The sequence below is a fragment of the Mus caroli genome, unplaced genomic scaffold, assembly GCF_978045245.1.
Source record: "Mus caroli unplaced genomic scaffold, Mus_caroli_1 scaffold_13, whole genome shotgun sequence".
NCBI classification, from domain to species: Eukaryota; Metazoa; Chordata; class Mammalia; order Rodentia; family Muridae; genus Mus; species Mus caroli.
In genome coordinates, this window is record NW_028227268.1 from 68,733,419 (window position 1) to 68,760,717 (window position 27,299).

The window sequence follows — 27,299 nt, forward strand, 5'->3', positions numbered from 1 at the left end:
CCAACCAGTTTTCCAGCCCTGCCTATGAATGCTGCCCCTCTGCCCAGCTAGGTAAGGACAGTGTGGCCTCTGATGTGAGTCCACAGTTGGGAAGGCACTGGATACTGACAGCTGTCCCTTCCTGCTGGTCAACAGCATATTTCAACTGCGTGAAGTATTTCCCCAGATAAAAGGGCAGCATCACTGACCAAGTGAGCCACTAAAATCTGAAGCTACTCTTGGAGGGCAGGGAGAGCCAAAGCTAAAAGCCACAGCAATGATTTGTCCCCCAAAACCATGTCACTAAAAAAAAAAATCATGCTATGAAACTCAACACCAAAAAGACTTCAGGAAGTGCTATTTTAAAAGCAACATAAGCCTAAAGGACACTTGTAAAATTCTGGGCTGGCTCTGGAGAGTAGAGACTATATTGCTTTTCTGAAAGGATTTAATAAAACATAGTTTAAAAAATCCTGAAACCCTCTTGAGTCAATGGCAAGAGTCATCCCCATCCGCTATCTGATAAAGGTCCGACCCTCAAGACCTACTGGCTTGATAACTCAGCCTTTGCGGCTGGTCAGGGGTCTACACAAATGCTGTGTGTGCTGTAAAACGTTGGGGAATTCCAAGTCACTTCCCATGGAGAACAATCATCAGGCTGGCCAGTTCCTGGTCTGGAAGTGGATGCTGGGAACTTCTTGTCTATTCAAGGTGAAACAAGTGATGATGTAAATGAGTCTTGTGCATTCGAGTACTTAGTCATCAGTTGGTAGCACTGTGTGGGCAGTTTAGGAGGTGTGCCATTGCTGGAGGAAGGCCACTATATCACTGGGGACAGGCTTTGGGACTGTAAAGACTCAGACCATTGCTAGCTTGCTCTCTGCTTCTTGCTTGCATTTCGAGGTATGGGCTCTCAGCTTCCAGCCACTGTGTCGGCCACCCACTGACTCATTGTCTCCACGACCACGGACTCCAGCTCTCTGGAACTGCAAACCTAGATAAGCCCTTCCTTCCATAGGTTGACTTGGTCATGGAGTTTTATCACAGCAATACAAAAGTAATTAAGATATTTTCTAAGTCATTGATGAATGAGGTGGCAGTGACAAGGACACCAGGAGGGCAGTTCAAAGAGCAGGAGGCTGGTCCCGGGACCTCAACATGGAGCTGGTTTGCTGTCAAGCCTGCTAGCCTCACAGACTGTGCTCAGGGGAGCAGCAAAGTAAAAGCAGGGATGGGGGTCTGTAGACTCCATCCAGACCTTCTCCAGGAAGTGTTTCTAGACTATTCTTGTCAGTCTACTCCTTGGTCAGCACTAAGCACAGTCATTTATGCTCATGTCTTCTTCCTGGCTATTTTGTCCATGGCTGTCCTTGCACATCTCACCCCACATCTTGTTTGGCACCTTTAACTGCCTCCTTCCAGGTGAGGACTTGGGGACAGTAAGCCCATACTCCTTTCCTGGTCTCTGACACAAAGGCCAGGAAGCGGCAGAAGACAGAGGGGAGAGCTATTTTCCATAAAGGAATGACTCCACGAGCAGAGACCATCTTCTAGCTTGTGGCCCAGAGGCTCCCTTGTCCTGGGTCTAGCAGATGATGAGTCCCCTCACCATCTATCTACAACTACCCAGCCCTGCCTTGCCCACCATGGCCAATGGCGGAAACAGAAAAAAGCCAACAGCAGTAGCTGGACAGGACCAGGCTGACTCCACTCCACAGAGGGCATAAAAGATGCCTGGAGTCTCCTGCCAGGCAGCCAGGAAGAGGGGCATCTGGGCCTTGGCTTACCTGTTGTACCACTTGTGAAACAAACGATGGAGAGGTCATCAGGCCGTGGGGGCTGCAGGGGCGAGAAGAGACATACGTTGGGGAGAGCCAGTGGGATCCTCTACCACCCTACCCCATGCATGTGTGATAGTGAGTGATGTGTTGGGCATGTTACACACTTCTGTGTGCTACACTTGGAAAGATGGGCAGGTAATTGTCTGGGAAAGAGAAAAGACGCATGTACGTGGATACATGTCTGTCCTACCAACCTCATACCTGGTCCCATCTCCTCTCCTCCAGCCTGAGCAGAGTTGGACATTGGCTTGGGCTGCAGAAACCAATGACCCTTCCTTTCTAGTAGTCATGGCTTGCAGTTGAGCTGTTTATAGCATTCTGAGCTCTGCATCAGGCCCTAGCTGCAGCACTGGGCCCATGGTTCTAGTTCAGTGGGAGGAGCCCACCTAGTCCATGTGTACACAGAGAACAGCTTCCTAAAGAGGTGGCATGTAAAGGATGTGCAAAAGCCAGCAAAATTTATCCGGATGAAGGGAGCTTCTGGGAGGGGACTTTTCTGGTCACAGACACCGTATCGCTGGACGCAGGGCATGATGAAGAATCATGGAGCCATTCTCTGAGGCTGAGCCAGGGGTAGGGGAGATGTAAAAAAAAATGCACAGAGTACTCATGGAAGGGTCTAGGAAGCAGAGCTCTGGTCTGCTCTGGCCTGGATGTGAGAAAGTTTCTAGGGGTGGTGAGGGAGCGGGGAAGACCGTGCAAGATGGGGCCTAGAAGCCAGAGGCCTTGTGAGAAACTTGAACTCCTCCCTGGTCTCTGTCCAGAAGGCAGAGACCGTCATTGTAACCTGACCTGACAGGACTACACGAGTTGACACCCAGAGAAGTTCAAAGAATGAAAACGAACCAAGAAAAACCCAGAATGGTGCTAATGCTTGTAATCTCAGTACTAGGAGGCAGAGACCATCAGACTGATGGGGCTCTCTGGCCAGCCAGCCTTGCCCACTTGGCCCCGCCTCAAAGAATGGTACCTAAAGAAAATCAGTTGAGGCTGACGTTGGACCTCCATACTCCCTCATGTACACTTGCATAAATGCCCACATACGTATAAACGTGAACATGTGCACACACACACACACACACACACACACACACACAGATAAGTACAAAGACAGCCGAGCCACAAACCCCTGGGCCGTGAGACTCATTTCTAGTTCTTGGATGCTTCTTCTGTCTGTCTCATGCTCTGCGGGGTTTACAACATTCAAAGGAGAAAAAGAAAAGCAAGATCTCCCCATAACAATGGAGAACTGAGGGTAGCCAGGCCTGGATGTCCTTGTGTCTCTCTCCTGTCCTCAGTCCCTCCCTGGGCTCCCAGCCCACAGCAATGTTGGGCAGCTGGGCAGGCACTCCTAGGCTGCGTACAAGATCTGCTTGTTAATATGGAGGTGCTTGCTGGCCTGTCTACCCAGCTATGTGCAGTAAGGGGCTCCTATGTACAGAGAGGATCTTTCTTACTCACTAGCTCGCTCGCCAGTGCCTGCTGGGAGATTAGCTTACCACAGGGTCATGATGATTCTCTCGGCCACAGTCCTGAAAAAAAAAAGAAAAAGAAAAAGAAAATACTGTCTTAAAAAGGCTCAAAGGTTGCCATAAATTTAAAAAATCAAAATCACTCATCACAGTGGGCTTTGCTCTTATACCAAGTCCAGAGTTTAGTGTCCCTGATCAGACATGGACTGTGGTGACAAATGCCACATGGGTGGTCCCTCCTCAGATGCAGTCTAGCCTAAGGCTCCTGGTAAGAGGGAGAATGCCGAGGGGCCACAGACCCACACCATATGCTATAGACAGGGAGCCTGATGCTCAAGGAGAAGCCAGTACTATATAGATACCACTTGGTTTGCGACATGTTGGGAAACATACACAAAAGAATGGCCGAATGACTTGGGCTTCTAGTTGACAGCAGTCAGCGATGGGGGGTGGGCATGGGGTGGGAGGAAGGGGCAGTGGGAACACAGGGAGAAGAGCTGCCAGTGCAGAAGTGACTAATGTCACAAAGTGTTAGAAGTGCCTAGGGTCATGGGTGCAGTGAAGGACACACACACACACACACACACACAGAGAGAAAGAGAGAGAGAGAGAGAGAGAGAGAGAGAGAGAGAGAGAGAGAGAGAGAGAGAGAGAGAGAGAGAGAGGGGCATGAGGACAACTGGAAGGCTTGAGAGTCAGGGCAGGGTCTATGACCCATACAGCGTGGTAGAGGACAACTGCTCTGAGCAAGCCTGAGGCTCAGGAGGCCAGGACACCTTACACTGCTCTATTAGCTCACACACTGCCACCAATCCGATGCCTCTTGGGTGGCCATGCACGGAAAAGTTAATTTTGTGGGCTGCTGCAAGGGTCTGGATCCTACTGACAAGAACCTTCCCAGGTTCCTGGATCATCAGTCCTGTGGTACACATAAGCTTACACCTTCTGCACATGAGGAAGCTCAAGAGGCCATGTGAGTGCTTCCCAGACCAGTGACACCATCCGTCTGTTGGTGCCTGGGGCCACTGCTAGACCAGTCTCCAAGTGCTTCGACTTAGAAGGTGCACGCTAGCACAAACCAAAGAACTTCCTCCACTACTACTTGCAATGTCTGCCTTGTCTTGCCACCGATGAATCTGAAGGGCCCAGAAGAACCCCCCTCACCCCCCAGGCATGAGCGGGGTAGGTAGCTAGCAGCTGTGAGCTGGCAGCCGGCCAGCTGTAACCCCACAAGTGTCCTACATATAGACTCTCACCTCTATAGCCTGCATGGACTTGATGTCCACCCCGCACTTCTTTCCTCTCTCTCTCAGGGCATCCTCAAACGGCTCCATGAGGATGACCAGCTTGAGGCCCGGAGTCTCCTTCCTCTCCACGTGCTCCAGCAGAAGTGTAGCCTTGTGAGGTTTGTCCACGATTACCGTGCAGATGTCCGCTGCGGGGACCAACGGGGAGAGGCAGACTGAGTAGGTACCTACTGGGACTGGACAGGCCAAGACAGGCCACTATGCCAGCTGGGGTGCAAATACATATGTGAGACTGAGTGTCATGCACTGGGAGGAGCTATGAGTGTCATGCACTGGGAGGAAAGGGCAAAGGCCAGGGAGCATCCTGAAGCAGACACTTTCCTGTCTGCCTGGGATATTTACTGCCATAGGAAGGATGATGTTAAGCTGCAGGAGCCTTACATGGCCATAGCCTTTTAGAAAACAGAGAGAGAGGCTCTCTCTTGGCATCCCAGACCCGTGGGAGGAGGCTTTAGGTGAAACCTGAATAAGAACAGTTCATACTCAGGAGGCCAAGTCAGGGGCCGTCGTATAAGCCCCTAGTGATTTGGTTTGCTCTTTTCAAATTGTGAGATAGTCTCACACAGCCCAGGCTGGTCTCTAGCTGGCTGTACTATGGAGGATGGCTTTAAACTTCTGATCCTCCTCCTTCGACTTTCCAAGTGCTGGGATTTCAGACATGTGCCACTGGGTCTGGCGAGTATCTTAGTGTTTTCTGAGAGCAGAAATAAAAGGCCTTTTATGGATGCCCAACCATCAGTGTGACCCAAGAAAGAGGCTGGAGGATGAGGGCTGGTTGCTTATCCAGGAGGGAGTGGAGCTGGGGCTCACCAGTATTGATGATGTAGCTGATGGACCCTGGGCCCAGGGTGTCATAGAGCGGTACCACCACCATGGAATACGTGTAGCAGGCCAGCTCGGCAATGATCCACTACAGAAATGCAAAGTTGGGGTTAAGGGGAATGAGGTAAGATCAATTCAGTGAGTCAGCGTGTGCTAAGGCTAACCCAAAGGACTCTAGATGATGCTTGCTACGCTAGTGTTTAAGCCCTGGATTTCATGTTCAAACAGTCCGGATCCACCCTCCCTGATGCTGAATGGGCCCCTGCATCATGACTCTTCGTCCTCTGTGACTCCAGGGACAATGTGGTTGGGGCTTGGATAGGACAGCCATTCCTGCTGCCGGGAAGAGCTGGGCACGCAGCTGGTCACACTATGGCCCCAGATCTCACTTTTTGACAGTCCCTACCAAGAGCAGGAACAAGACTCCCAATCCCTGTTCCACTGGTACCTCTGAAAGCAGTCAGACACATCCTCACCTCCGGCCGATTTTGTGCAAAAACACCAACGAACTGCTCTGTGCCCACTTTACAGTCGTGCTGGAGAAGCCCCGACCCCAGAAATTCAGCCCTTTTGGCCACCTGCACACAGATGGGTGGGGGTGGGGGGTGGTAGAGAAAGGAGAAGGCTTGAGCAGGGATTGTCCAGTCTTGTCTCTTCTGGGCTCCCCATCCAGGCGCACAGGCAGCCCCTTGAGGCTGAGGCAGAGGGATTTGGTAGGAAGGCCAGAAAAATAAAACGTGATCCACTCTGGCTTGTCAGCATTCCATCACAGATGTGTGTGTGTGTGTGTGTGTGTGTGTGTGTGTGTGTGTGTGTGTAGGGGTTCATGAAGCCCAGTCTACCTCCTGGGAGATGTCCATGGTCAATGGCTGGGGTGGGGGTGGGGTCATATTCTTCAGTGGTGTAGTCACTTATAAGTTGCTCATGTTCCTGTATCTAAGCCTTTATCCATTCCCATGTAAGCAACCACACTGAAACTCAGTGGGTCACAAAAGCCAGACAGACAGGAGTGTGTGTGTGTGTGTGTGTGTGTGTGTGTGTGTGTGTTGGGGGAGATTTGTCAGGAAAGAGTTCAGCAGTATGAGAAGCAAAAGCAACTCAGACACATTATATACATCATGATACTGACAAAGAGTTTAAAATCAAGTATAAGAATGAAAAACAAAACAAAACAAAACAAAACAAAACAAGGGCCTTGTAGACATTCTACATCAGGCTTCAAATGTGGGCATTTTTAAGTGTAATGCATTTCTCTAAAGACTTTGAACAATGAAGACTTTAATATTGTACAAGTATTTGTACATTTTAGTCTGTTTTATTTTTACTTTTATGGCTTCCTGTTTTATTCTTTTACCACATTTGAGTGTTTTTTTAACCATAGGTAATATCTGAATTGACTGTCACTATGCAGATAAACCAGACACCGAATTCACATTGTTCTATTTTTCATATTATGCTGTATAAAAACATACTACACTTTTCAAGGTAAAAACACTATATTTTTTACCTTGAATTTTAAGAAATGAGGCCCCTGGAGCCCAGCTGGGTACCCCCAACCCAATGGGTTGGACAGGGATAGACAGGATGGGGTCTGTGCCCTCACTCACCTCTTGATAGGACAGCCACTGGTAAGGTTGCTCTGGCTTCCGGAAGCCAAGACAGGGTCCATTCCCTGCAGAGAGAAAAGAGGGCCTTATATCAGGGAGGACTTACCTCCTGCCCCTGTCCACCAAGAACAGGGTGGAAATAATGGGCCATGGGTGCCTCTGGCTCCAGGGAAACATCCCTCTAGCAGTGTGTCCCGCCTGCTGTGGCCCAAGAAGGTTATAAGAATGCAAGAACAGCTTCTCCCCGGGGACCAGGGAGTCCAGGAATGGATATAGCATGATACCTAGTTTCCGCTAATACTTACACGGCAGTTCTTATGGGAGATCCAACAGGGCACTTACTTGGTGGCAGGGGTAGTAGGAGCAAGTATCAGGATGGCCCTCTGTGACTGCCTCCCTTTGCCTCATACCTGGGACCACTGAGGCATCTCAGGGGTGCAGGTTCCAAGCCATGGGTGACAGTGTGATATGACAGTTCTAGGCTCCCCAGGGGATGCCCATGGAGGATGTGGAGAGTACAAGGCCTGATACCAGGCACTCAGTGTGAAGGGTTGAAGCAAAGCTGAAGTGAGCCCTAAGCCATGTACATCAGCTGCTTCTCTTACTGGTGGAAAGAACAGGAACTCTCTGCTGACCTGGGTACTGCTGTGTCCCTCGCCAGTGCCTGACACAATTTTCCATACACTTCTCCTTACCTGAGATGCTAAGCCCACGGCGGAACACCTGGTACATGGTCCGGGCATCGTCATAGTAGTGGGTAAGCAATTGAGTGCAACCCCCAATCACAGATCGCCGGGCTCCACCACCGTCCTAGAAAACAAACACACCAGAGAGGTTAGTTGAGGCAGGCAGGATCATCAGGAATGGGTCCTGGAGTGTACGCAGCTTGGATGCACTCTTGGTTCACACAGTTGAGGCTCAGAAGTGCTCACATCCATGGCCTGTTCACACCAGAGTATTCACACCCAGTTTGTTTGTGCCCACACTCAACATAACTAGTTACTGCACACCGGCCCGGTTTAACAATGTCTTACACGCATCTACACTTGGCAAGCACACAGCACTTCTGTACCAGATCAGCAGACATATAATGCCCACATTTTCCAGGAACTCTTGAGACATAGCTCTAGAACAGAATGTGAGTCTGTTATCACTTAGAATCAGGAACAACCTGCCAAGGTACCCTGCACCGGGCCATCTACTGCTAAGCCCTGAGGACAGCTATGTATAACCTTGAGCTGAGAAGATTGGTACCCATCATTGACATGCTAACATTCATTTGCTGATGACTATGCTTTAAAGGACTTTCCAAGGAACTGAAGCCTGAGAGAGTGTAGGGGGAGAACAGACTGGCAGCCAGATCCTGGGCCTTAACAACGCAGATCTAGAGAGACATGAAATGAAGGCCCTCTATGACAGGCCAGGGATAGGAGTTGGGCATCTGTGCCTTCCTCTTCCCCAGGGTCCCCAAGCCCAGAACTCTTCTACCACGGCCCTGTTTGATCTCTCAGTGCTATTTGGGTTGTCCTGGGATGGCCCAGAGCTGGCTAATTCTTGGAACATTGAGTCTAAAGAAAAATTAGCACCACAGAACAAACAGCCAAATGCAAAACCACAGACAGCTCTCAACCATTTGGAGTGGAAAGTTCTGATCGGCCAGTTCTGCCCAAGAGGGACTCACGTGGGAAGTTAGAGGTGCATGCAGTCAGACCTGCTTCATACCTGGGCAGCAAATATGACATTGCATAAGACTGTGTGCCAGGGATGGGGGCAAGAAGGCGGGCTGTGTGTGTTTTGGGCAGGGGCACCTGGTTGGAGTTTGAGGAAGGCACAGAGATTGGCCAGGCAGAATGTACAGCATGCAGTAGCAAGCACACATGTATGGTATAGGAGGCACTGAGTGCTGGGGAACTGTGGATAATCTGTGGTGCTCTAGATAAACAGGAGGTGAGAGCAGTGAGGGAGACAGACCCAGGAGTGAGGGCTGGGCTTTGGGCAGAGGGAAGGGAAGGGCTTTAAGCTAAGGGAGTGAAATAGCCTGAATCATGTGTGTCCCAAGGAGACCAAGAGTGCTTGCCACCCTCACCTCATTTCTTGCCCCTGTTACCTTTGCCTAATTCACACAGCCACTCATGTTCCTGAAGGACAGGGACAGAGAAGTCTTCCCTGAAAGGGTGGGTCTTTCTGGAAGACAGGGTCAGAGGGTCTTTCCTCAGGTCTGTCTGGGTGAGTTGCAGTTATAAACTGAACCAAACCCAGCTACTCCTAGTGGTTTCTGTCCTCCATTCTACCAACCGTGTGGTGCTCCTTTGACTAGTTACATTACAAACTCAGTGAGGCCCAGAACCACAGAGCTTAGGGAGGTACTTTCAGGCCTGCAGCCCAGGATTTCTCTTCTCCATTTTCATCACCACACTGCTGGGCTTTTCCAGCCCCTCTCCAACTGACCAGCTCCAAACAACAAGCCAGCGCTTCCCAGTGCCACACACTTCCAAGCACACCTGGGCCTTCGCACATATCACTCCTTCTAGGAAGACAGCCTGGGAATCCAGCTCTCTGTTCTCCCTGTGGTCTTCCCAGCAGGCAAAACATTGCCAGGCTGATGGCCACCAAGATGTATGATCAAGAACAAAGTGAGATGCAAAAGTGTGCATAGCATGACCTCACTAAGAACTGGGGAGCTGGGTGTGGTGTTGTGCATTTCTAATCCTAGCACCAGGGCCCCAGAGGCAGGAGGATCAGGGGTTTGAAGCCAGCCTGGGTTACACGAGACCCTGTCTAGAAGAAAAAAAAAAAAAAAAAAACCAACCAACCAACCACAAAATGGTTAAAAGATGAGGCTCTCTCTTTGCTCCTGGCTGGCACAGAACTGCTAACAGAACCAAAAGCCCAAGGTACAAGCTTTTAGGAATGAGGCCTTTCGTTTCTTATGAACTATGGGAACGCACTATCCATGGAAATTGCACAGCAACATTTAGAACACAGACATAATTAAAAATAAAACAAGCCCAAAACAAACAAACAAACAACCCCCCCCCCCCCAAGAAACCCAACCCAAATCAAAACAACAGCAACAAAAACTAGTTACTCTTCCAGAGGACTGGTATTCAACATGATAGCTCACAACTATCTGTAATTCCAGCTTCGAGAGACCTGGCATCCTCCCACAGACATGCATGCAGGGGAAGACACCAATGCACATACAAATAAATAAATCTGAAACAAAGGCCAAAGTCTGTAAGCAAATCTCGATAGCTCCTTGCTGGCAAGACCATGCATCTCCCTGTTTACTGCTAACCTCCCTCAGAGCCAGCTGCTGTGAGAGGGAAGGCCTTGGAATGAGCTCAGCTCTGGTCCTTGTCAGCCAAGACTAGGGGCAGGAGCTTGGGAGTGAACTTTCCATGCAGGCCCCGAGGACCTGCTTCGCCTTCCTGGTGGTCAAGGTCAGGATCTGCCAACGGTCAGTCCTTGGCAGAGGTGGGAGGACCATCTTGCTGGCAGCCTTTCCCAAGATTGCTGCAGAGCCTGTTGGCTGGTTACCAGGGAACTCCAGGATATTTGGGGGGGAGTGTGTGGTTACTTGGAATCAAACAAGCTACAGGTTTGGCTTCTACCTTCTGGAGCTACTTTGCGTGATGGGACAGCTCCTGCCCTGCTCACCTCCACTTCTTCCGACTGCTTCAGGAGGTTGCATGGCGGTTGCAAGGCCTTTGGCCGGTGAGTGAGCCAGTAGGCAAGGACGGCAGCCAGTGCACCCACACTCACGAGGGTGGTAGCTGAGAGGCTGCGGAAAAACTGGCCCAAGTCCGATAGCTCGGGCAGCCGCAGGATCCTCAGGATCTCCTGGGTCTGCATCTTCTCCAGAAGTGAGAGAGCAATCTCTGTAGGAGATAAGAGATAGGTGAGGGAGGAGACTGGACAGACGAGCTGTGGAGGGATCGTCAGTGGATGGGTCAGAGATGCAGTCTTCTAGTACAACATAGTACAGTCCAGAAGCTGGACACCTGGAGATGCTTTTCTCTGGTGAAACACTAGAGCCCTCAGTATTCACAGCTGAGAGCCTGCCATCAGTTTTCCTGAGACCCACATTCCCATGCCTGGGGCCACGGCTGACAGCTGATTCCACATCTTCCAGGGGCCAGTATGCACTGGCAGCCCTGGGCACAGAGTCTCTCAGGCCTCAGGGTCCTTTGTGACCCTGGTCACACAGATCTTTGATTATGTTTGCTCATGGGATACAGAGAAGATAAACAGATAGCAGAAGCACCCATCACTGTGTACAGGATGAGTCAGGTGGAGGGACACAGGCTCTACCTGATCCACCTCTGAGCTTGAGTCGAGGCTTTGATTCTGAAGGAGAGAAGGAAGGGGAATTTGGCAGAGTCCGTGGACTAGCCCGAATACATAGCTCGAGGGAAGGTGATGACCTGTAAGGTGATATGGCCATCGTGGCACTACCACACATGGGGTACCAACAGACATAGCTGGCCCAGTCCTTGGCCCAATATAGTTAACAGAGCAGAGGGAAGTGTTTAGGCATTAAACTGATGGAAAGAGGAAAATAAACAAGGCTAAGAGGAAGGACTATAGTGATGGATGGGTCTAGTGGTACCAGCACCTCCTTTGACGTGCAGGTGGTGGTCAGGGTACACTCCCACCCGCTGCAGTCTAGAGAATGCAGGGAGACATGGAAGATGCCCTGGAGGTGAGTAGGACATCTTCCAGAGATCTCCTACACCCTTCTGTTAGCTGCTAGGTGATGAGACATTGGCAGAGCAGGTACCGCTCGATAGACTCTGGGTTCTGTACCTTTCTCAGGACTGAGAGGTTGCAGAGGAATTGGTCAGGTGCCAGATGCTGGAACTCACACTGGGGCCTCTTAGTGTCACTACCCAGTATGACCTGGAGCTAGAGGCTCCTGAGATATGCATAGGCTTGCCATTCCAGTGGTTGCAGGGAAGGCTCTGGACCACCTCACCCTGTCTGCAGGCTGCCTCTTCATGGGTCATTGACATTAATGGAGGTGCTAGCTATGGCTTTCTTTCTCGAGAAACAAAAATAAATGACAGCACTGGTGACTTTGGAGCCACAGGATAGGAGCTAAACAATTGCTTGACCTCTGACTATTTATTCCTCCAATTAATAGTAGTTGAGCTAACCTATAACGTTATCACATGACATGAGGTCAATAATACGCAAAATCATCGTAGGCAGAGGGAAGAAAGCTCTTCGGTTCAAGTCTCTGTTTATAAGCTAGACACAGTTACGATACTCTACCCCCTCTGAACCTCCACTTCCCCATCTTTGAAATGGGCACAGTACCAATGGGCATGGCATAGTCACAGAACTATAGACATAATTACAAGATGCTCTTGTTAGATGGAGGAGGCTGCTCAGCCCTGGGAAGGGTAGAGGCAGGACTAGCCCAGGTGGTCCAAACACTGGACAGGGGCAGTTTGGCCCGGACCCTGTGCTTCCATGGGATGTGCACCAGGCTTTCTGAGTTCCAGGGATACTCATGAAGCTCTAGGTTCGGGTGTTCCTAGAGAGCTGTGAACGCGGGCCCCTAGTCTGGCAAAGGCACCATTCCTGATCTGTGGAGCTTGAAACCTGATTTTTCCAGGGATACTCTAGGTTCGGGTGTTCCTAGAGAGCTGTGAACGCGGGCCCCTAGTCTGGCAAAGGCATCATTCCTGATCTGTGGAGCTTGAAACCTGATTTTACCAGCAGTCTTTTTTGTTGTTTAAATGTGTGTGTGATTATTTTTGCTTGCATGTGTGTCTATGTGCCACATGCATGCCTGGTAAAGGTCAGAACAGAGTGTCAGATTCCCTGAAACTGGAGCAAGTGACAGTTGTGAGCTACTGTGTTGGTGCTAGGAATTGAGTCTGGGTCTCTGGAAAAGCAGCAAATGATCTTAACTGCAGAACCACCTCTTCAGCTCCTTCTAGAAAGCAGTCTTCTTAAGCGAGACCAATTATAAGGACAAACATACCACAACAATCTCTCTCTCTCTCTCTCTCTCTCTCTCTCTCTCTAAGTTAACTGACTAAATTAAGATTCTCATCAACAAAGCAGAGTCACAGCTATGAACCAAGTAACTCCACCAAGGAAAACCTCTCTGTGGAGGGAGGGCTCTGGGCAGGTGGCCAGGTGGCCTTCTCTTCTCGGAACGTCCCCTTACCTAAAAATGTAGATGGGAAGACCGAGTTCCTGCTAGACCTACCAGATGAGTGACTCACTACTTAGTGGGAAATCTAAACGCTTCTACCAGCTTTGGGGGTGGGCTCTGAGCTGAGGGTGTTTACTGACTCAGCGGACCCCTTATCCAGCCCCAAAGACTCCATTAGATGGTTTAAAACAATGTTAAAGAAAATGAAAGAATATCTTCAGATCACAAGTCCCTGGTCCTTGGCAGTTGCTCACGGATGGACAGACCTCAAGCTACAGCAATAGCTAGGTATCCGAGGAAGAGGGTTGGAATGCTTGGCTCCGTCACAGGGCACGCCGTGGGAGGGCTCGGTCACCCATCCACCCTCCCTCCACATGGCCTCTGTTCTCACCAACTCACAGTTGCAGGGTAGACATGAGGGAGTGGGCAGCATTGTACAATATGGTCTAGGCTGTGATCAGACACAAGGCGGCAGAGGAGGTGCCTGACTCAGCTATGACAGGGCAAAGCAGGCTTCTGGCAGGAAGTGGAGGCTGAAGGGTGAGGAGAATAGGGAGTCCTAGATAGAGAGAAGCCAACATGCAAAAGCTGGAGAGTGCCGGGAACCCATAGGGAACTGAGTAGACTACTCAGGTAATAATGCCTTTGAGCCCCTGAAGTCCTGTACAAAGGTCACCACGGCAAGCCCATGAGGACAGTCCCCGAGCTTCAGGAAAAGTGGGACTTGATTGAACTTCCTGACTTCCTGTTTCCTAGAAAAACCTGTCCTATACACCACACTGTTTAGTCATGACAACAGCTCTTACAGTCACTGCAAGGAACTGGAGCCGACTATGTTAGCAAGCGAGGGGCACGGAATGCACCCTGTTGTCTTCTGTGGCCACTCACCCCTGCCAACACAGACATTTCCACAATGTTCCTCTCCTTTGCAATCATGTTGGACACACAGAAAAAAAAATCCCTCTCTCCTGGTCAGAAGGACCAGGTCCTGGGTGGTGGTGGCCAATGTGCAGAGATGCTAGACTCTGGACATGGGATCGGCCAGGAGGAGCTTTGCTTTGCACACACCATAAATCTCTTCCCACATGGACCACTGAAGGACATTAGATGAAGAACAGCCCACTGTTCCTCAGGTGGGTGTCTACTTAAGGAGCTGTCTACAGTGGCCATGGCTCCTTTGGCCCCAAGTCTGGCCTGCAAGCCTCCTTGGCAACCAGAGGGTTCTGTTTTACTAACTTTACCTCCTTAGACAGTCAGAAGTGCTGGGGCTTTCCCCCCCCCCTGAGTTTCCCTTCAGACCTGGGAGCCACTTTGGGGGCAGAGCTGTGAGTCCAGGTCCTGTGAGGACACTGGCTTCAGAGCCAGTGTCCACCACCAAACCCTTGGCATGTGGGAGGAGAGAGCAGAGACTAGTTCTGGGAGTCTTGGTCTCTGGTTATCTTACACAGCCTTGGCCTCCTCTGACCTCTTGTTACCTGGGGTGGTCCCTGAGGTCCAAGCCCAGCTGCCTCTTTCCATGCCCCAGGAGGCTGTTCTGGTTGCAGCACCCATGGCGGGTGGGGGTATACAGACAATACCCCAGGGACTAGCCAATGCTGCCGTTGCCAAGTGAGCTGCTGTGGATGTTTGTAACTATTCACCTGGCAGGGAGGACCCAATGCTCAGCAGAAACTAGCTTCCTACCAAGCTTTTCCCTCTAGCAAGGACCCTTTTGGATGATCAAGTAGTAGCTCACATAGGCTTCTGCCTACCAGCTTACCCTGGGGGAGTAGATGGTCCATGCCATGCCCCTTATCATCAAGGGTGGGAGAGAACAGAACAAAGGGATATACATTGACTACAAGGTGATAAAGTGGTACATAGTACCAAGCACAAACCCTATAGAAATGGGCCTAGGACACGGTGAGCCAGCTTTGAGGGACCCCTCTGCTAGTACAGCTTCCCACCCCAGTACGCCACACCTTCCTAGGCTGCCTTTATACTTCTGTATAGAATGACTGCCCCTGTAGATAAAGCTCTCAGGCATGACCATTTCCCCAGCCGCAAACCCCCAGCTGGCCACTACCCAGTGCAGCCCAGACCCCCAAGCTAGCCTCTTCATGTATCTCTTTTCTCTAACCTGTACTTACGTTTGCACAGAAGTTAATTTCCTGTTACACAGATGTGACTCTGTCATGCCACTGCCCAGACGCCTCACCTGCTTCCCTACTGCCTCAGGACCCCATGTCCAGGCTCAGCGTGTTTGCCCCGAGGATGCCCACGTTCCCCTGAATCTTCTCTTGGATTCCTTAGCATCACCCTGGATACTCTGGCCATCAGTAAGGCCTGGTCTAGTGGGGTCCTGGACCTTTGAAAACCCCAGCAGCCTGCAGTAATGGTGGGCAACATGAACCAAGCCATCAAATCATCAAAAAACCATCCCACCTCCCATTGGAGAGCTCAAACCGCTGCCTCGCCAGGCTCCAGGGGGTAGCACCCTAGTAAGCAAATTAGGGAAAGAGCCGGAAGGTAGATTCCAGTGCTGGGATGAACAGCCTCTGAATCTTGATTAAGACTCTTGATAGCTATGTGGTCTTGGCCAAGTCACTGGACCCCACTGGACCTCTTCTCAAATAAGATCGCGGGCGGGGAGTAGATGCGGGGCACACAGTAAAGGAAGAGTCCTTTAGTGGAGAGCAGTTAGCTGAATCTGGTTACTTCATGTGTTTGCAGCCAAAGGGGCTCAAAGGCAAGCTGCAAAAGGCGATACATTCACCATCCTACCTTTCCAGCAGGCTCCGGGCACTGATGAGGTGGTGGAACTGATTCTGCTAGAACCAGCCTCCCTTTCTAGGGCCTATGGAGCCCAGGGAAAGAGGTTACCACATCTTGATCAAAGGACAAAAGTTGCGAAGGCCCTGCCCCTGGGGACAGCTGATAGCAACAGCTGCCTGCTCTGAGAAGATGGGGTTAGGAGAGGCGCTAACTGTAGGGACAGTGGCTCCCCGGTGCCTGTGGGAACAGGTCTTGCAGGGACCAAGGCACAGAGCAGCTCTGTGAGGAGCTATTGGCCCCTCAAGGCCCCCACTGGCCCCCCCTTCATCTGCACATGGGGCGGTACTGGCTCAGGCCAGCTCAAAGCCAAGCAACCAGGTCTTAACCCTTATTCTGCCAGCCTGCCAGGGCCTCAACCCATGCCCTTCTGCCTTCCCTGACCCCATGTTGTCATGGGAGGGGGGAGTTGGCCATGGCTTCTTAGAGAACAAAGCCCCCCACACACACACAGACACACAGACACACACACACACACACACACACACACACACACACACACACACTCACACACTCTTCTGAGACATCAATTGGAGCCCAGGGAACTTGGCTTCAGCATCTCCCAATCTGCTAGATTTCTCTTCTTAGGTTGGTCCTTTGTTTCACTTTTTTAAAAAAAATTATATTTGCTCACCATGTACGTGGTGTGTGTGTGTGTGTGTGTGTGTGTGTGTGTGTGTGTGTACAAGAGTACCATGGTATACATGCTCAGAGAATGAGAATCAATTCCCTCCTTCCACCATGTGGGTTTCTGGGATCAAACTCAGTTCATTAGACTGGGCAAGTGTCCTTACCCACTGAGCCATCTTGCCATCCCTCCTCTGCTTTCCTCCAGACAGCTCTCAGGGGGACAAACACCTCCTGTGGTGCTTCTCAAGGACACTTAAGGGGCAACCAGACTTGTGTGTGTGTGTGTGGGGGGGTGAAAACTACAATGTGCCAGGACATTGGAGCTGGGAGAGGGGGGAGAGGCAGTTCTGTCCCAGGAAGTGTGACCCACCTTACTACCACACCTGAATAACTCTAACCCCCCCCCCCCCCCCCGCACAGCTATGTGGCAGACTCTGCTAAGCCTAGCAGTGGTCTCATCTGCACAAGGGTCCAAGCTCAGGTCTGTGTGGCTGGGGGGGCTTCTACCCCACTTTCCCACTGGATTTTAATTAGATTTACAGAGCCACGGATGACCGAGCAAAGAGCCTTCCCAACTCAGGCATTGCCAGGAGAGGCTTTGTGTGCATCCCTTGTGAGATAGGGTTGCTGAGTTACCAAGTGGCTCACTCTGGAGCTCTCTGGGGAGCCTGATTATAGCTCTCTCATAAGGGTGGCTGAAAACTCCTTACATGCAGAAAGACCCTGATGGAGGGTTACTGCAGCTAGCTACTTCCCTGGCTACCCACATACTTACCATGACCAAATGCCTCCAGCATCTGCCTTCAACAACCTTCACCTCAAGACAAGCACCTCTCAAATTTTTTCCACTCATCCCCAAACCCCTGCTGGAGGCCCTGGCCACACAAACGTGATGAACAGAGCAGGAAGCCAGGCTCAGGCTGAACTTCCAGAGACACAGAAACAGAAGGAGCCTTGAGATCAGAGTCACCAACAGAAACACAGTATCTTTTTCACCGGCCCTGAGATAAGCCTTGCTCTCCCTAGCAGAGAAGAAAGTCAGGCAGAGACAAAACACAGACCACAGGGATAACAGCAGCAATGGTAGCTGCCCCTTTGGAGACATCTACCAGGCAGAATGGCTAGAAATGGTGGCTGTCATGGACTAAGGGCTTGTGGCTAAACTGACGTTCCTTATTCCTCCTGCCGCACTGCACACAGTTGGAGGTGATCACCACACAGATGGAGGCTAGGTCTCACTGTGCAGGAAGGCAAGTCCTGGGCATACCAAGATCCTTTCCCTTTCAGTCAAGTCCATGGTTGGAGTGCCTTGGCCTCAGGGCCAGGAGTCCATCTCGTTGTAGCCTAGACTGAGGACATTGTCACAAATACTGCAAGTTCAAGCCTGGTGATGGACACATCTGCTCTGGGGGGATGGATAGCTTCCTCTCGAAAGGACCATGTTCCCTGAGGAAGAAAAGGTCCTGGAAGGACACACTGGAGGTTGCTAAGGGGCAAGGGGCAAACTAAACAGTGCCCCGTTTGCCTGTCATTTAAGAACACTGCTGTTTCCTTGGGGGATAACTGCTCAGAAAGAAATGGAGGGAGAGCCAGGGTGGGGACCTGAAGGACAGCTAAGCTGGGGCAGGGTGACACAATGGGTTGGTACAAAAGCCTGTAAGCTGTTTGTACCTGCCAAGATCCCTCAGTGTAGGGAAGGAGGCAGGAGCCTGGCTGTAACAAGGACCAGAGGTGCAAGCTGAGGCCAATGGGAGGACATTAGTCACGTAAGGTAAGAGATTACAGCTGGCAAGTGTCTTCCAAGGCAAGGTCTGTAGATACCCTGAGATACAAAAATGTCCCAGGCAGGCTGTGTCTTAGCCAGGAGTGCAGCTGTTATAGCCTGGAACCCATATGGCTCCTTTACCCACAATTCCAGGTAAGGTTTCTCTGTGTGTGTGTGTGTGTGTGTGTGTGTGTGTGTGTGTGTGTACCTTACATATTAAACAATAAATTAATCAGTCTTATCTTTGGTTCAAGGTAGATTTTCTAACAAAGATAAATTACCACACTTCCTAGCTACCACTGAAAGAAATAAAAGGGAATTTTCTTCCAGTGCTGCAGTAGGCAGTGCTGACAAACAGAAGTCTGCTGTCTTCTGCAGCAGCACTCTGGAGGTCAGGGGTGGTGGCTAGCTAGCACTTGCAGCCTCAGCCTCTGGCCCACAGGGTTAATTTAGGGCTCAAGTTCTGGGCTCTTGGCTGGGCCAGGGACTAAGAACTCGGGCCTCCTTTTCAAGGGCAGGATGAATGGGGAAATATGCAAATGGACGCCCTGCCTCCCAAGCTGCAGGGGAGGGCCTGCTGCTGGCAGGCCGGCATCACTCCACTCTGGGCCTGTCACATGAAAGGGTTTGCACTCCTGCTGCTGGCTCCTGCAGCCAGGTCAGGCCGGGGCTGTTCTCACCAGAAAACAAAAATCTCTTTCAGACCAAGGCGAAGTGAAGGCCCCAGCCGGTCCAGGCAATGCTATTGGAGGCTGTTGACGCTGACCTACTGAGGGTACACATCCCTGAATTCTGACTTCCCATCCAAAGAAAAGAGCCCAGCATCTTTGGAGAGTGCCCTAGAAGCCTCTGTTGGCCACTGAGGAAAGCATGGGGTGGGTATCACGGTTAGGGCAGCAAGTAGGACCACCCCCCCTGCAGTTCTGTGGATCTTGTCCCTTTTCAGAAGCAGCAACATCGATGGCTGAGATAGTGAGGACAAGTTTGTTTGTTTGTTTGTTTGTTTTTTTATAAAGAGACCTTGATAGCTCTTGTGGTGTTTATGGTGAATGCTAAGGGAGAACAGAGGGAAGGGCACGGGCCAGAAACCAGAAGAACTCCCAGTGTTGTCACAGGTGCTTTTGTTACTTCTTCAGGGTGGAGAGGCAGGGAGATGTCGGGGGTGGGGGGTGGGGGGGGGTAGGACGTGAGGACAGGTCTGGACCTCCTGAATCTGAGATACAGTCAGAGCTCCACACTAGCAAACAATACCACAAGCAAGAATTCCAACACAGCCGGCAGCTGCTTAAGGCCTTTTTTCCCCTTTCCTAGCTGTAAAGCTGTAATTTTTCTAGGAATCTCACCAGAAAATCATTTTTTTATGAAAAGGAAGCACACCAATGCCCTTGTGCACCCCCCCCCCCAGGGGCCCCTGGTTTCATCTGATCAGTATAACTTCATTCAAGGCATCTCCGAGCCATCTAACTCATAAAGACGAGAACAGGTGAACAGTTTCTTAACAACCTGTTGAGTTTAACACAGTTCTTTGAGAAGCTCAAGCCCGAGCTTCTGGGTGTGTCTCACTTTCGGGGTACACACACCTCTTCCTCTGAACCCTCTGGCTTTTGCCTATGTTAAGGCATCTTTATTAAGTCTCATCTCGAACTGGATAGTCCCGAAATTCTTTTCCACACTGAAGCCGGGAGTCCTGGTTTGGAGGTTCTTAAAAGTAGACCTAAGGCTGCTGAGGGTGACAGTGGCTTGCTGTGTCTCTGTCCCCTCACCTCTGACACCCCAGGGTCACCAAGACCCATGTGAGGTTCAGAATGCTGCCTTAAGAATCAGTGATACAGGCAGCATCATTTAGCCTGAAAGCATAGACAGGGCAGGGCCTTAGCAGCTCCTTCTGAAGCCATACAAGGGTGAGAGAGGTGTTACATGGATCTCCTACAATCCAAGGCATGTGACCTTGTTGGCTTTGAGGCCTATGAAAAGGCCCAGCCCTGGTAGGAAATGGGCCATTTGCCACCACCCACCTGCCTCCAGTTGTTGTCCTACTTTAGGGTGGGGCCGTACAGGATATTTATGAAACCAAGATGCCAGATGTGTCTCCATGAAATTTCAGAGAACTACCCAGGGAGGAGAATCAAAGGCAGAGGAAGAGAAGGAGAGAGGACACTGTGGGCCCAGAAAATGGGAATTTCACAAGTTATATCCTATCCTCTGCCAGACCTGCAGCACGGAGACCAGGAACACATACACCTAAATCCCCAACTAGTCTACTGGCAAAGGGAAGAGCGTGGACCCCAGACATGGCCAGGCTTAAAAGCTGGCAGAGTGACAGCTAAGTAGGCTAAGTAGGGGTGAGGTGCAGGTTTATCCCAGAAAACCTCATCCAATCTGCTGAATTTCACTACTGAAATTCTCTGCCTGCTAAGCAGAGTGCTAGAGTCTAGATGGCTTCATGAGGCCCCAGCTCTGGAAATAGAACAGAGAGGCTGTTACTTCTGAAGCCATGATGGTCCCTGCCAGCCTGGATGGTTCCTGCCTGACACCCCTATTCCCACATTGATAAGTATGTTCCTTCCACTGGCCTGAGAACATCCTGTCCACCTCTAAGTACTCCCCTACCTGATCTCACTGACTGGCCCACATCCTACCTTGCTGCTCTCTCTGTCTCAGCTCTGATCGTCCTGCCATATAGCCTGGGACCGACCTTCCTGTCCAGGTTCTGGGTGACCTCAGTGTCGACTGGCTTTTCTAATCATTCCTCAGAAACTGCTGTCAGTGTTCACACCGGTCTGCAGCTGGAGCTAAGGCAGGAGTAGGTGGGCAGGTAGATCTCGCAGGGGGGTCAAAGTCCCAACAGTTCAATGTAGTAGGAGAAATGGGGCTGATAATAGGCTCAGTCCAGGTTACTGCTTCCAGATCCATAGGAGAGACAGACAGTGCTGTGAGCCAGTTAGTAGGGTTTGCCTATTCAACCAAGGGTTGCTTTTTCTCTCCCTGTCCCTCCTCCCCCTGGTAGTCACTAATCACTGGGCTGGTTCCTGGCTCCAAAGGGTCCCAATCTGGATTTGCTTATCCCAGGGTCTCGAAACTGAGATTTTGATTGTTATTGCTCTAAAGCCATCTTGGAATGCAAGCCTGACTGGGCAGAGCACAAGCCAGAGCTAGCAACTCCTAACCTTCCACAGATATCCTCTACCTGAATGCTTAGTCTAGGGTGGGGCGGGATGAAGGCCATTTCTGGGAAGGGCAGATGGATAGAGTCAGGTGGGTGGTTGGAGATGCTCTTCTAATGCTTTGATTCAGCCGGGAATCTGGATGTCCAAGTGCCCCAATTGCTTTTTGATTGATCAATAAAGATGTCAGTGGCCAATGGTTGGACACGGGGCAGGACACCTAGAGTTGTGCATGCTAGGACACAGAGAAGAATAGAGCAGAATCGTCATGATGTGATGGGAGAAGGAAGAGGAGAGCTACAGGAGCACCAACAAGCTATGTGAGAATTCAGGTGGGGTTCCCAATTGGGCCTGGGGTAGCAGAGGAAGGTTTAGGAGTGCCAAACCTTTGAGGTAGCCAAGGCATTTTAAAAAATAAGCTAATGTGTTTGTGTGTCTTTCACTCGAGGATCCAAAGATAGCCCCTGGGCGGGTACGCACATGCAATCCACTGGGTGCCAAATTGGTGTAGCAAAACTCACCGCTACAGTGGGTCTAGTTGGCATGAAACAATCCAGGGTCTGAGATTATTGATTAGACCTTAGAACAGATAGGGGAGTTCACCTTAGAATTTCTGTTGCAATATGGTGTTGCCTATTCCCACTTATCATAGACCCCAAGTGTGCCATGAGTCAGGAGAATATTTGGGTATGACTATACCTGATAGGTGAGAGGGGCAGGAATCCATCCATATCCAGGCATCCTAAGGACAGCCTCAGACCAGATCCTGAGATCAGGTGGATGGTGAGTGAGAACTATGGCTAAGTCAAGGTAAGGGCCACCACAAAGGCAGGGACTTGACTGGATCTTCTTCTCAAGTATGCTAGGCAATGTACCTAGAACTACCTGACCATAGGGAGACTAGATCTTGGAATTACAAGGAAGCAAGAGCCTTCAGAGAAATCTCCCTTCTACAAACCATCTATCCTGAAGCTGTGAGACATCCACCCACCATCTACTCATCCACCCATCCATCTATCCACTCATCCACCCATCCACTCATCCACCCATCCACTTATTCATCCATCCATCCATCCATCCATCCATCCATCCATCCATCCATCCATCCATCCATCTTTCGCCTTCACTTCTAGAGCTCCTGACAATATCAGGGACCAACCAGAATTTGTCCCTGCAAGGTGAGGCCACTGCCTGGAGATCCTTCTCAGCTATGCTGGGTAGAGCAGTCAGCACACATCCAATCTGTTTGGTTTTTTTGAGAGACAATATTGTATTCCCCAGGATGACTTGGAACTTGCTATGCAGTCAAAGCTATCTTTGAGTTCCTGATTGCCTTGTGTCTGCATCCCAAGGGCTGGGATTGTAGGCACTCAACTTTAACTTCAGACACTTCTGTTGCTGACCTCACCCCATCAGAACCCTCTGGCCTAGAATGCTTTTTCTTTTTTTTCTACTTCATTTCTGCTTGTTAGAAACCTGGCTCTCTCCTGGGCTGCAAGTTTGGGAAGACATCCTGACCCTCTGCTTCTACGGGCGGCTTCCTGTTTAAATTCCTCTGGGCCTCAGAGCTTCATGCAGTAGGTGGTGACAACAGCAACACAGCATCATGGGAAGATTGAAGGGGAGCTTGCAGAACCATAGAAACGTTTTGATTGACGTACAGTGTGTGCAAGGTCACACAGAAGTGCAGATGATATGTTTACACTCTGTTCCCTCCTTTCATTCAATGACTGTCTAAGTACCTACTGTGTGTCAGGTGCTGGTTAGATAAACAACATGCCTACTACTATATGAAACTTGTTTCTTTTTGCAAACAAGACAGACCTACTCCTTACTACCCCGTGTACAGAACAGCCCTGAGTTCTATCGCATCTGTAGCTGAGCCAAGTTCAGCTTCAAGAAGGTCAACCTTAGAATCCCAGAGAATCAGCAGGGGAACAGGATGGCTGGGTTCTGCTGCCCCCTGGTGCCAGCCTGCTCTTCCTAGTGCAGCCTTATGCACATGCAGGCTGCCAAGCAGCTTAAAAAAAAATCAAGGTAAAGGCTTGAGTACAAATTCAAACTTTCTTCCTTTGGGAGTCATGCCCCAAATACCTGATTTTTCTGGAGCTTCACCATCAGCCCCAATTTTTAGCCACTGTTTTGGGCTTCATTTGATTGCTCCAGGCCTCATTGCCCCAGTCGAGTCTGGGGCTAGGGGTGGGATCTGATAGGGCAGAACTGAGCATGTTTGCACCTGCTGGGCCAGATCTGTCACATCAGCCTCTTGTAGCCAAGCCCCACTCCAATAGGGTGTGGTCCATGTCCCCAGAGCAGGAGTCAGGACTGGAGGTTCATCTCTGCCTCCTTCTGGAGCCCAGCTGCCACTCGGGCCAACCTGGGCTACATGTATTCTCATAACTTAACAGTCCCCAAATAACAGGCCTCCAGTCTATATTGTTCCTGACTTAGCCTGGCCACTGTGCCTAAACAGAGGGTCCTTCTGTGCTCCATGATAAAAAATCCTCTCCTCCAGGACCCATCCAACAACCCAGGTCCTCAAGGCAGAAGACATGAAAACTCAGCCCCATCATAGTCCTTTCTGCATACCTTCGACAGCTCTGACTTCCTTTATTTGGTACTTGGCTACCTGTCTCTGATAAATGCCCCACGTCCTGCAGAAATCCATACAGGCATCACTGGTAGGTATGGTCTGAAGTTAAGCAGGTTGGATCTTATACAAGAGTTTAGAGCTACATCAGCCTGAAGGAAGGGGCACCTTTTAGTAATGTATCAAGAGAGGTACCTCTTTACAGTCCACATACAGGTGTCACAGAGGTGGGCAGGAATCCCAACCCACTGATCCCGTTGTCCTCTGAGTGCTTGGAAAATGGTGGGCATATTTATTACCAGACTGGGCACATGACTCATGCTGGACTCATATCCTTGTCTCCTTGTTTACAACTCAACATTTGGGTTAGTTCTGGAATGGCTCAGTACTGTGCAGTCCAGAGCTCGTGGCTCTTCCAGGCTGCTTTTCCCCCATCTTTCCCCGAGAGCCCTTGAGGTCAACTTTTGCCAGACCAAGGTTTGTTTCCCTAGGGACGCACTGAGTAGCAAAAAGCACACAGGCATTGGCTCAGGAGCATCTTTCTGTTTGACAGAGTGGCAGAAACCTGGGAGCTACACTGGGCTATAAAGTAGATTACAAAGCAGAATTCATCCGTGTGTGTGTGTGTGTGTGTGTGAATGCACATTTCTCAGACCCTTCCACCCTTCCATCCCAAGAGAAAGTCTGAGATCTAGCAAAGCCCCAAGAAGGGCAGGCACATGACCTATAAAGCCCCCACCATGCATGTATCTGGGGTATTGCATCTAAGAAAAAGCACATGTCAGACTCTGCCTTCCAGCAATCAGAGCAGCTTGGCCTCTGTGAAAGCAGCTGCCACCGAGCACAGGAAAAGCTCTGCTTGACTCTCAGAGCCCTTGTCTAACCCCTCAGTGAGGCAGGTGCCCCCTTTTTCTTATCCAAGGAAGCATGACAGAAGCTCACCCTGACTCAGTGACGGTTGTATACAAGTTGTAGACAAGAAGCCCTCCCAGTCAGGGGCTTCTCTCACAGGCTACTGATGACCCCTATCACAAGTGGCCCCGGAGCCTCCGGACACCTTCCTGGAACCACAAAAACTTCTGAACCAAAGACCAACGCTTTGAACCCATGCCGGGTGGGGTTCTTCCTGGAGTAGAGCAAAGAGGACCAGGTACTAAGAAGAGGCTCATAGGCCATTTTGTCATGTAGGCAATAAATACTGTGTGTTACCACCACCACCATCATCATCATCATTATCATCATCATCATCATCATCATATTTTGATTATCCATGATCCCAACTCTAGCCTATCCTTGCCTGTTGGCAAGACCAGAGTGGCCCCGAGCAGCCTGTCACCAGACACTGGCATACAGAAGGAGCTTAGGGAGCTGAAGGGATTAGAGAGGCCTTAGTCTCTCCAGCTCAGGGAGACTATGGCCCTGTGGCCTAACTCAGGACAATTGTGGGGGCGGGAAAAATAATTACCTGGCCCACCATCCCCTCAGGTTCAGACAGGATATAACCAAGCACTTGGCATGGGTTGATCAGCTAAAACTTGAGATCAAATTCCAATCTGCCCAGGGTTATCCATATGGCACTGGGGAAGTCAGTTTTTAAATCTCAACAATAGAAGAGGTCCCACCAACCTCCTAGGTTTCACTGTGAATATTAAAAAAAAAAAAACAAAAACAAACTCACACATGAAAACACATGATTCTCACAAAAGAATCAACCTCTGCCTTTCCTTTAGCTCAGAAACAACTTTGTCACCACCGCTGACGGTGCTATCCGAATACCCAATAAGAAATATTAGCATGGGGAGAGCATTTGGCCTGGACTAGGCCAAGCATTTTCACGTACATTATCAGGCTTATTCTGCATAGAGCTGGGGCCGAGGTGGGGCTGGAAACCCTTTAGAGGTATTAGCCAGAGGCTTGGAGAGGGGAGAGGCCAGTGCAGAGAAGTAGTATTGGTAAGGGGTGGGCCTGTTGGGAGAGTACAGGTATGGGTGTAGGAATTTGGGGAAAGTACTATGCAGAGATTTATCAGGAGTCCTGTAGCTTCCTAAGAGGGTGCAGGGATGAGGGAGGGAAAGGGGTGTGGGGAAGCCAGGGTACAGCCTTGGGCAGAGCTAAGGGGCAAGTAACCAGTCTTGTCCTCTGGCTAAAGGGCAGCAGGGACCGCTAGTGAGAAAGGTTTCTGGCTGGATCAGGAAACCCAGGTCAGCTCTGCCGTACAATTCACCTACCAAGGGACCTTGGGGAGGGGGGGGGGGCAACATAACTTGGATTTTGGTCTCTGGAGATGGACACAGACACAAAAAGTCTGCCCTTCCCTTGACACGGGGCCTAATCTGATCACCGGTTCTCATCACAAGGAGAAAGGAGCTATAGGGGTCTCAGCTAGCAAGGCCCTTCCTCCGGGCTGACCCAGCTGCTTCCCCAACGCTGCCCATGGACCCCCACCAGAATTGGGGGGCGGCTCGGGGACCTTGAAGGGACTGTTTAGCAGCCGCAGCAGAGGGCTCCGCAAGGTGGAGATGTCACACCCGCACCCTGGGCCGAGATACTACAGCTTCCGGGAGATGGTGGTCAGGATTGGACCGGGACTTACCGGCAAACAGCCAGAGAGAACCCCCCGACACCAAGAAGAAGGTCAGCATGTCGGTGTGCCGGCCCAGCCCGGCCCGCACTGCTTCCCAGGCCCGCAGCCCCGCAGCCCCAGAGCCACCGCCGCTGCCGCCGCCGCCGGGTATTTTTAGCCCCCGCCTCCCCGCGCCGCTGCGGAGACCCGGCGGGAGGGGGAGGGCGCAGCGCGCGCTCCTCACGGAACCCGACTCCCAGCCCCGCAGCGCGCCGGGACTCCTGGGCAAAGAGACAGCGGCATCCGAACTGCCGAGCCCGACTGGGGGAGGGGCCTGGGCCGCCCGCCCCGCAACGTTCTGGGGGAAACGGGCTGGAGGAAGGGGCTCACGGGCTCACTGCCGCTGCTACCTCACCGTGCCTCCACCCATGAACGACCCTTACCTCCACACGACCGGCCTCCAAGGTTTTATGGCTAGGCAGGCTCAAATGGCAGTGGGGGTCCAGGGCTTCTGTCCCAGAAAGTGCACATGCTGAAGTGCCGGTTCCTGGCTGAGTCAGACGCCCCCCTAGGACC

At 50.9% G+C, this 27,299-nt stretch overlaps 1 protein-coding gene across 3 annotated transcripts in view; it reads right to left on the reverse strand.

Annotated features, from left to right (window-relative positions):
• Acsl6 (acyl-CoA synthetase long chain family member 6) overlaps positions 1 to 26,924 on the reverse strand; it is a 57,077-nt gene extending 30,153 nt beyond the window's left edge. The window contains exons 1-9 of one of the 3 annotated variants that reach the window (XM_021175981.3): positions 26,754 to 26,924; positions 10,689 to 10,909; positions 7,724 to 7,838; positions 7,029 to 7,093; positions 5,898 to 5,999; positions 5,410 to 5,509; positions 4,549 to 4,727; positions 3,320 to 3,352; positions 1,767 to 1,818 (exon numbers count right to left, since the gene is read on the reverse strand). In XM_021175981.3, coding sequence (XP_021031640.1) covers positions 1,767 to 1,818; positions 3,320 to 3,352; positions 4,549 to 4,727; positions 5,410 to 5,509; positions 5,898 to 5,999; positions 7,029 to 7,093; positions 7,724 to 7,838; positions 10,689 to 10,909; positions 26,754 to 26,802 — 916 coding nt within the window. In that variant the 5' untranslated portion in view covers positions 26,803 to 26,924. Of the gene's footprint in view, positions 1 to 1,766; positions 1,819 to 3,319; positions 3,353 to 4,548; positions 4,728 to 5,409; positions 5,510 to 5,897; positions 6,000 to 7,028; positions 7,094 to 7,723; positions 7,839 to 10,688; positions 10,910 to 15,963; positions 16,223 to 26,753 lie in introns of those variants that run through there. The other 2 variants (XM_021175982.3, XM_029483860.2) reach the window with 2 other exon arrangements.
• Positions 26,925 to 27,299: the final 375 nt, after the last annotated feature.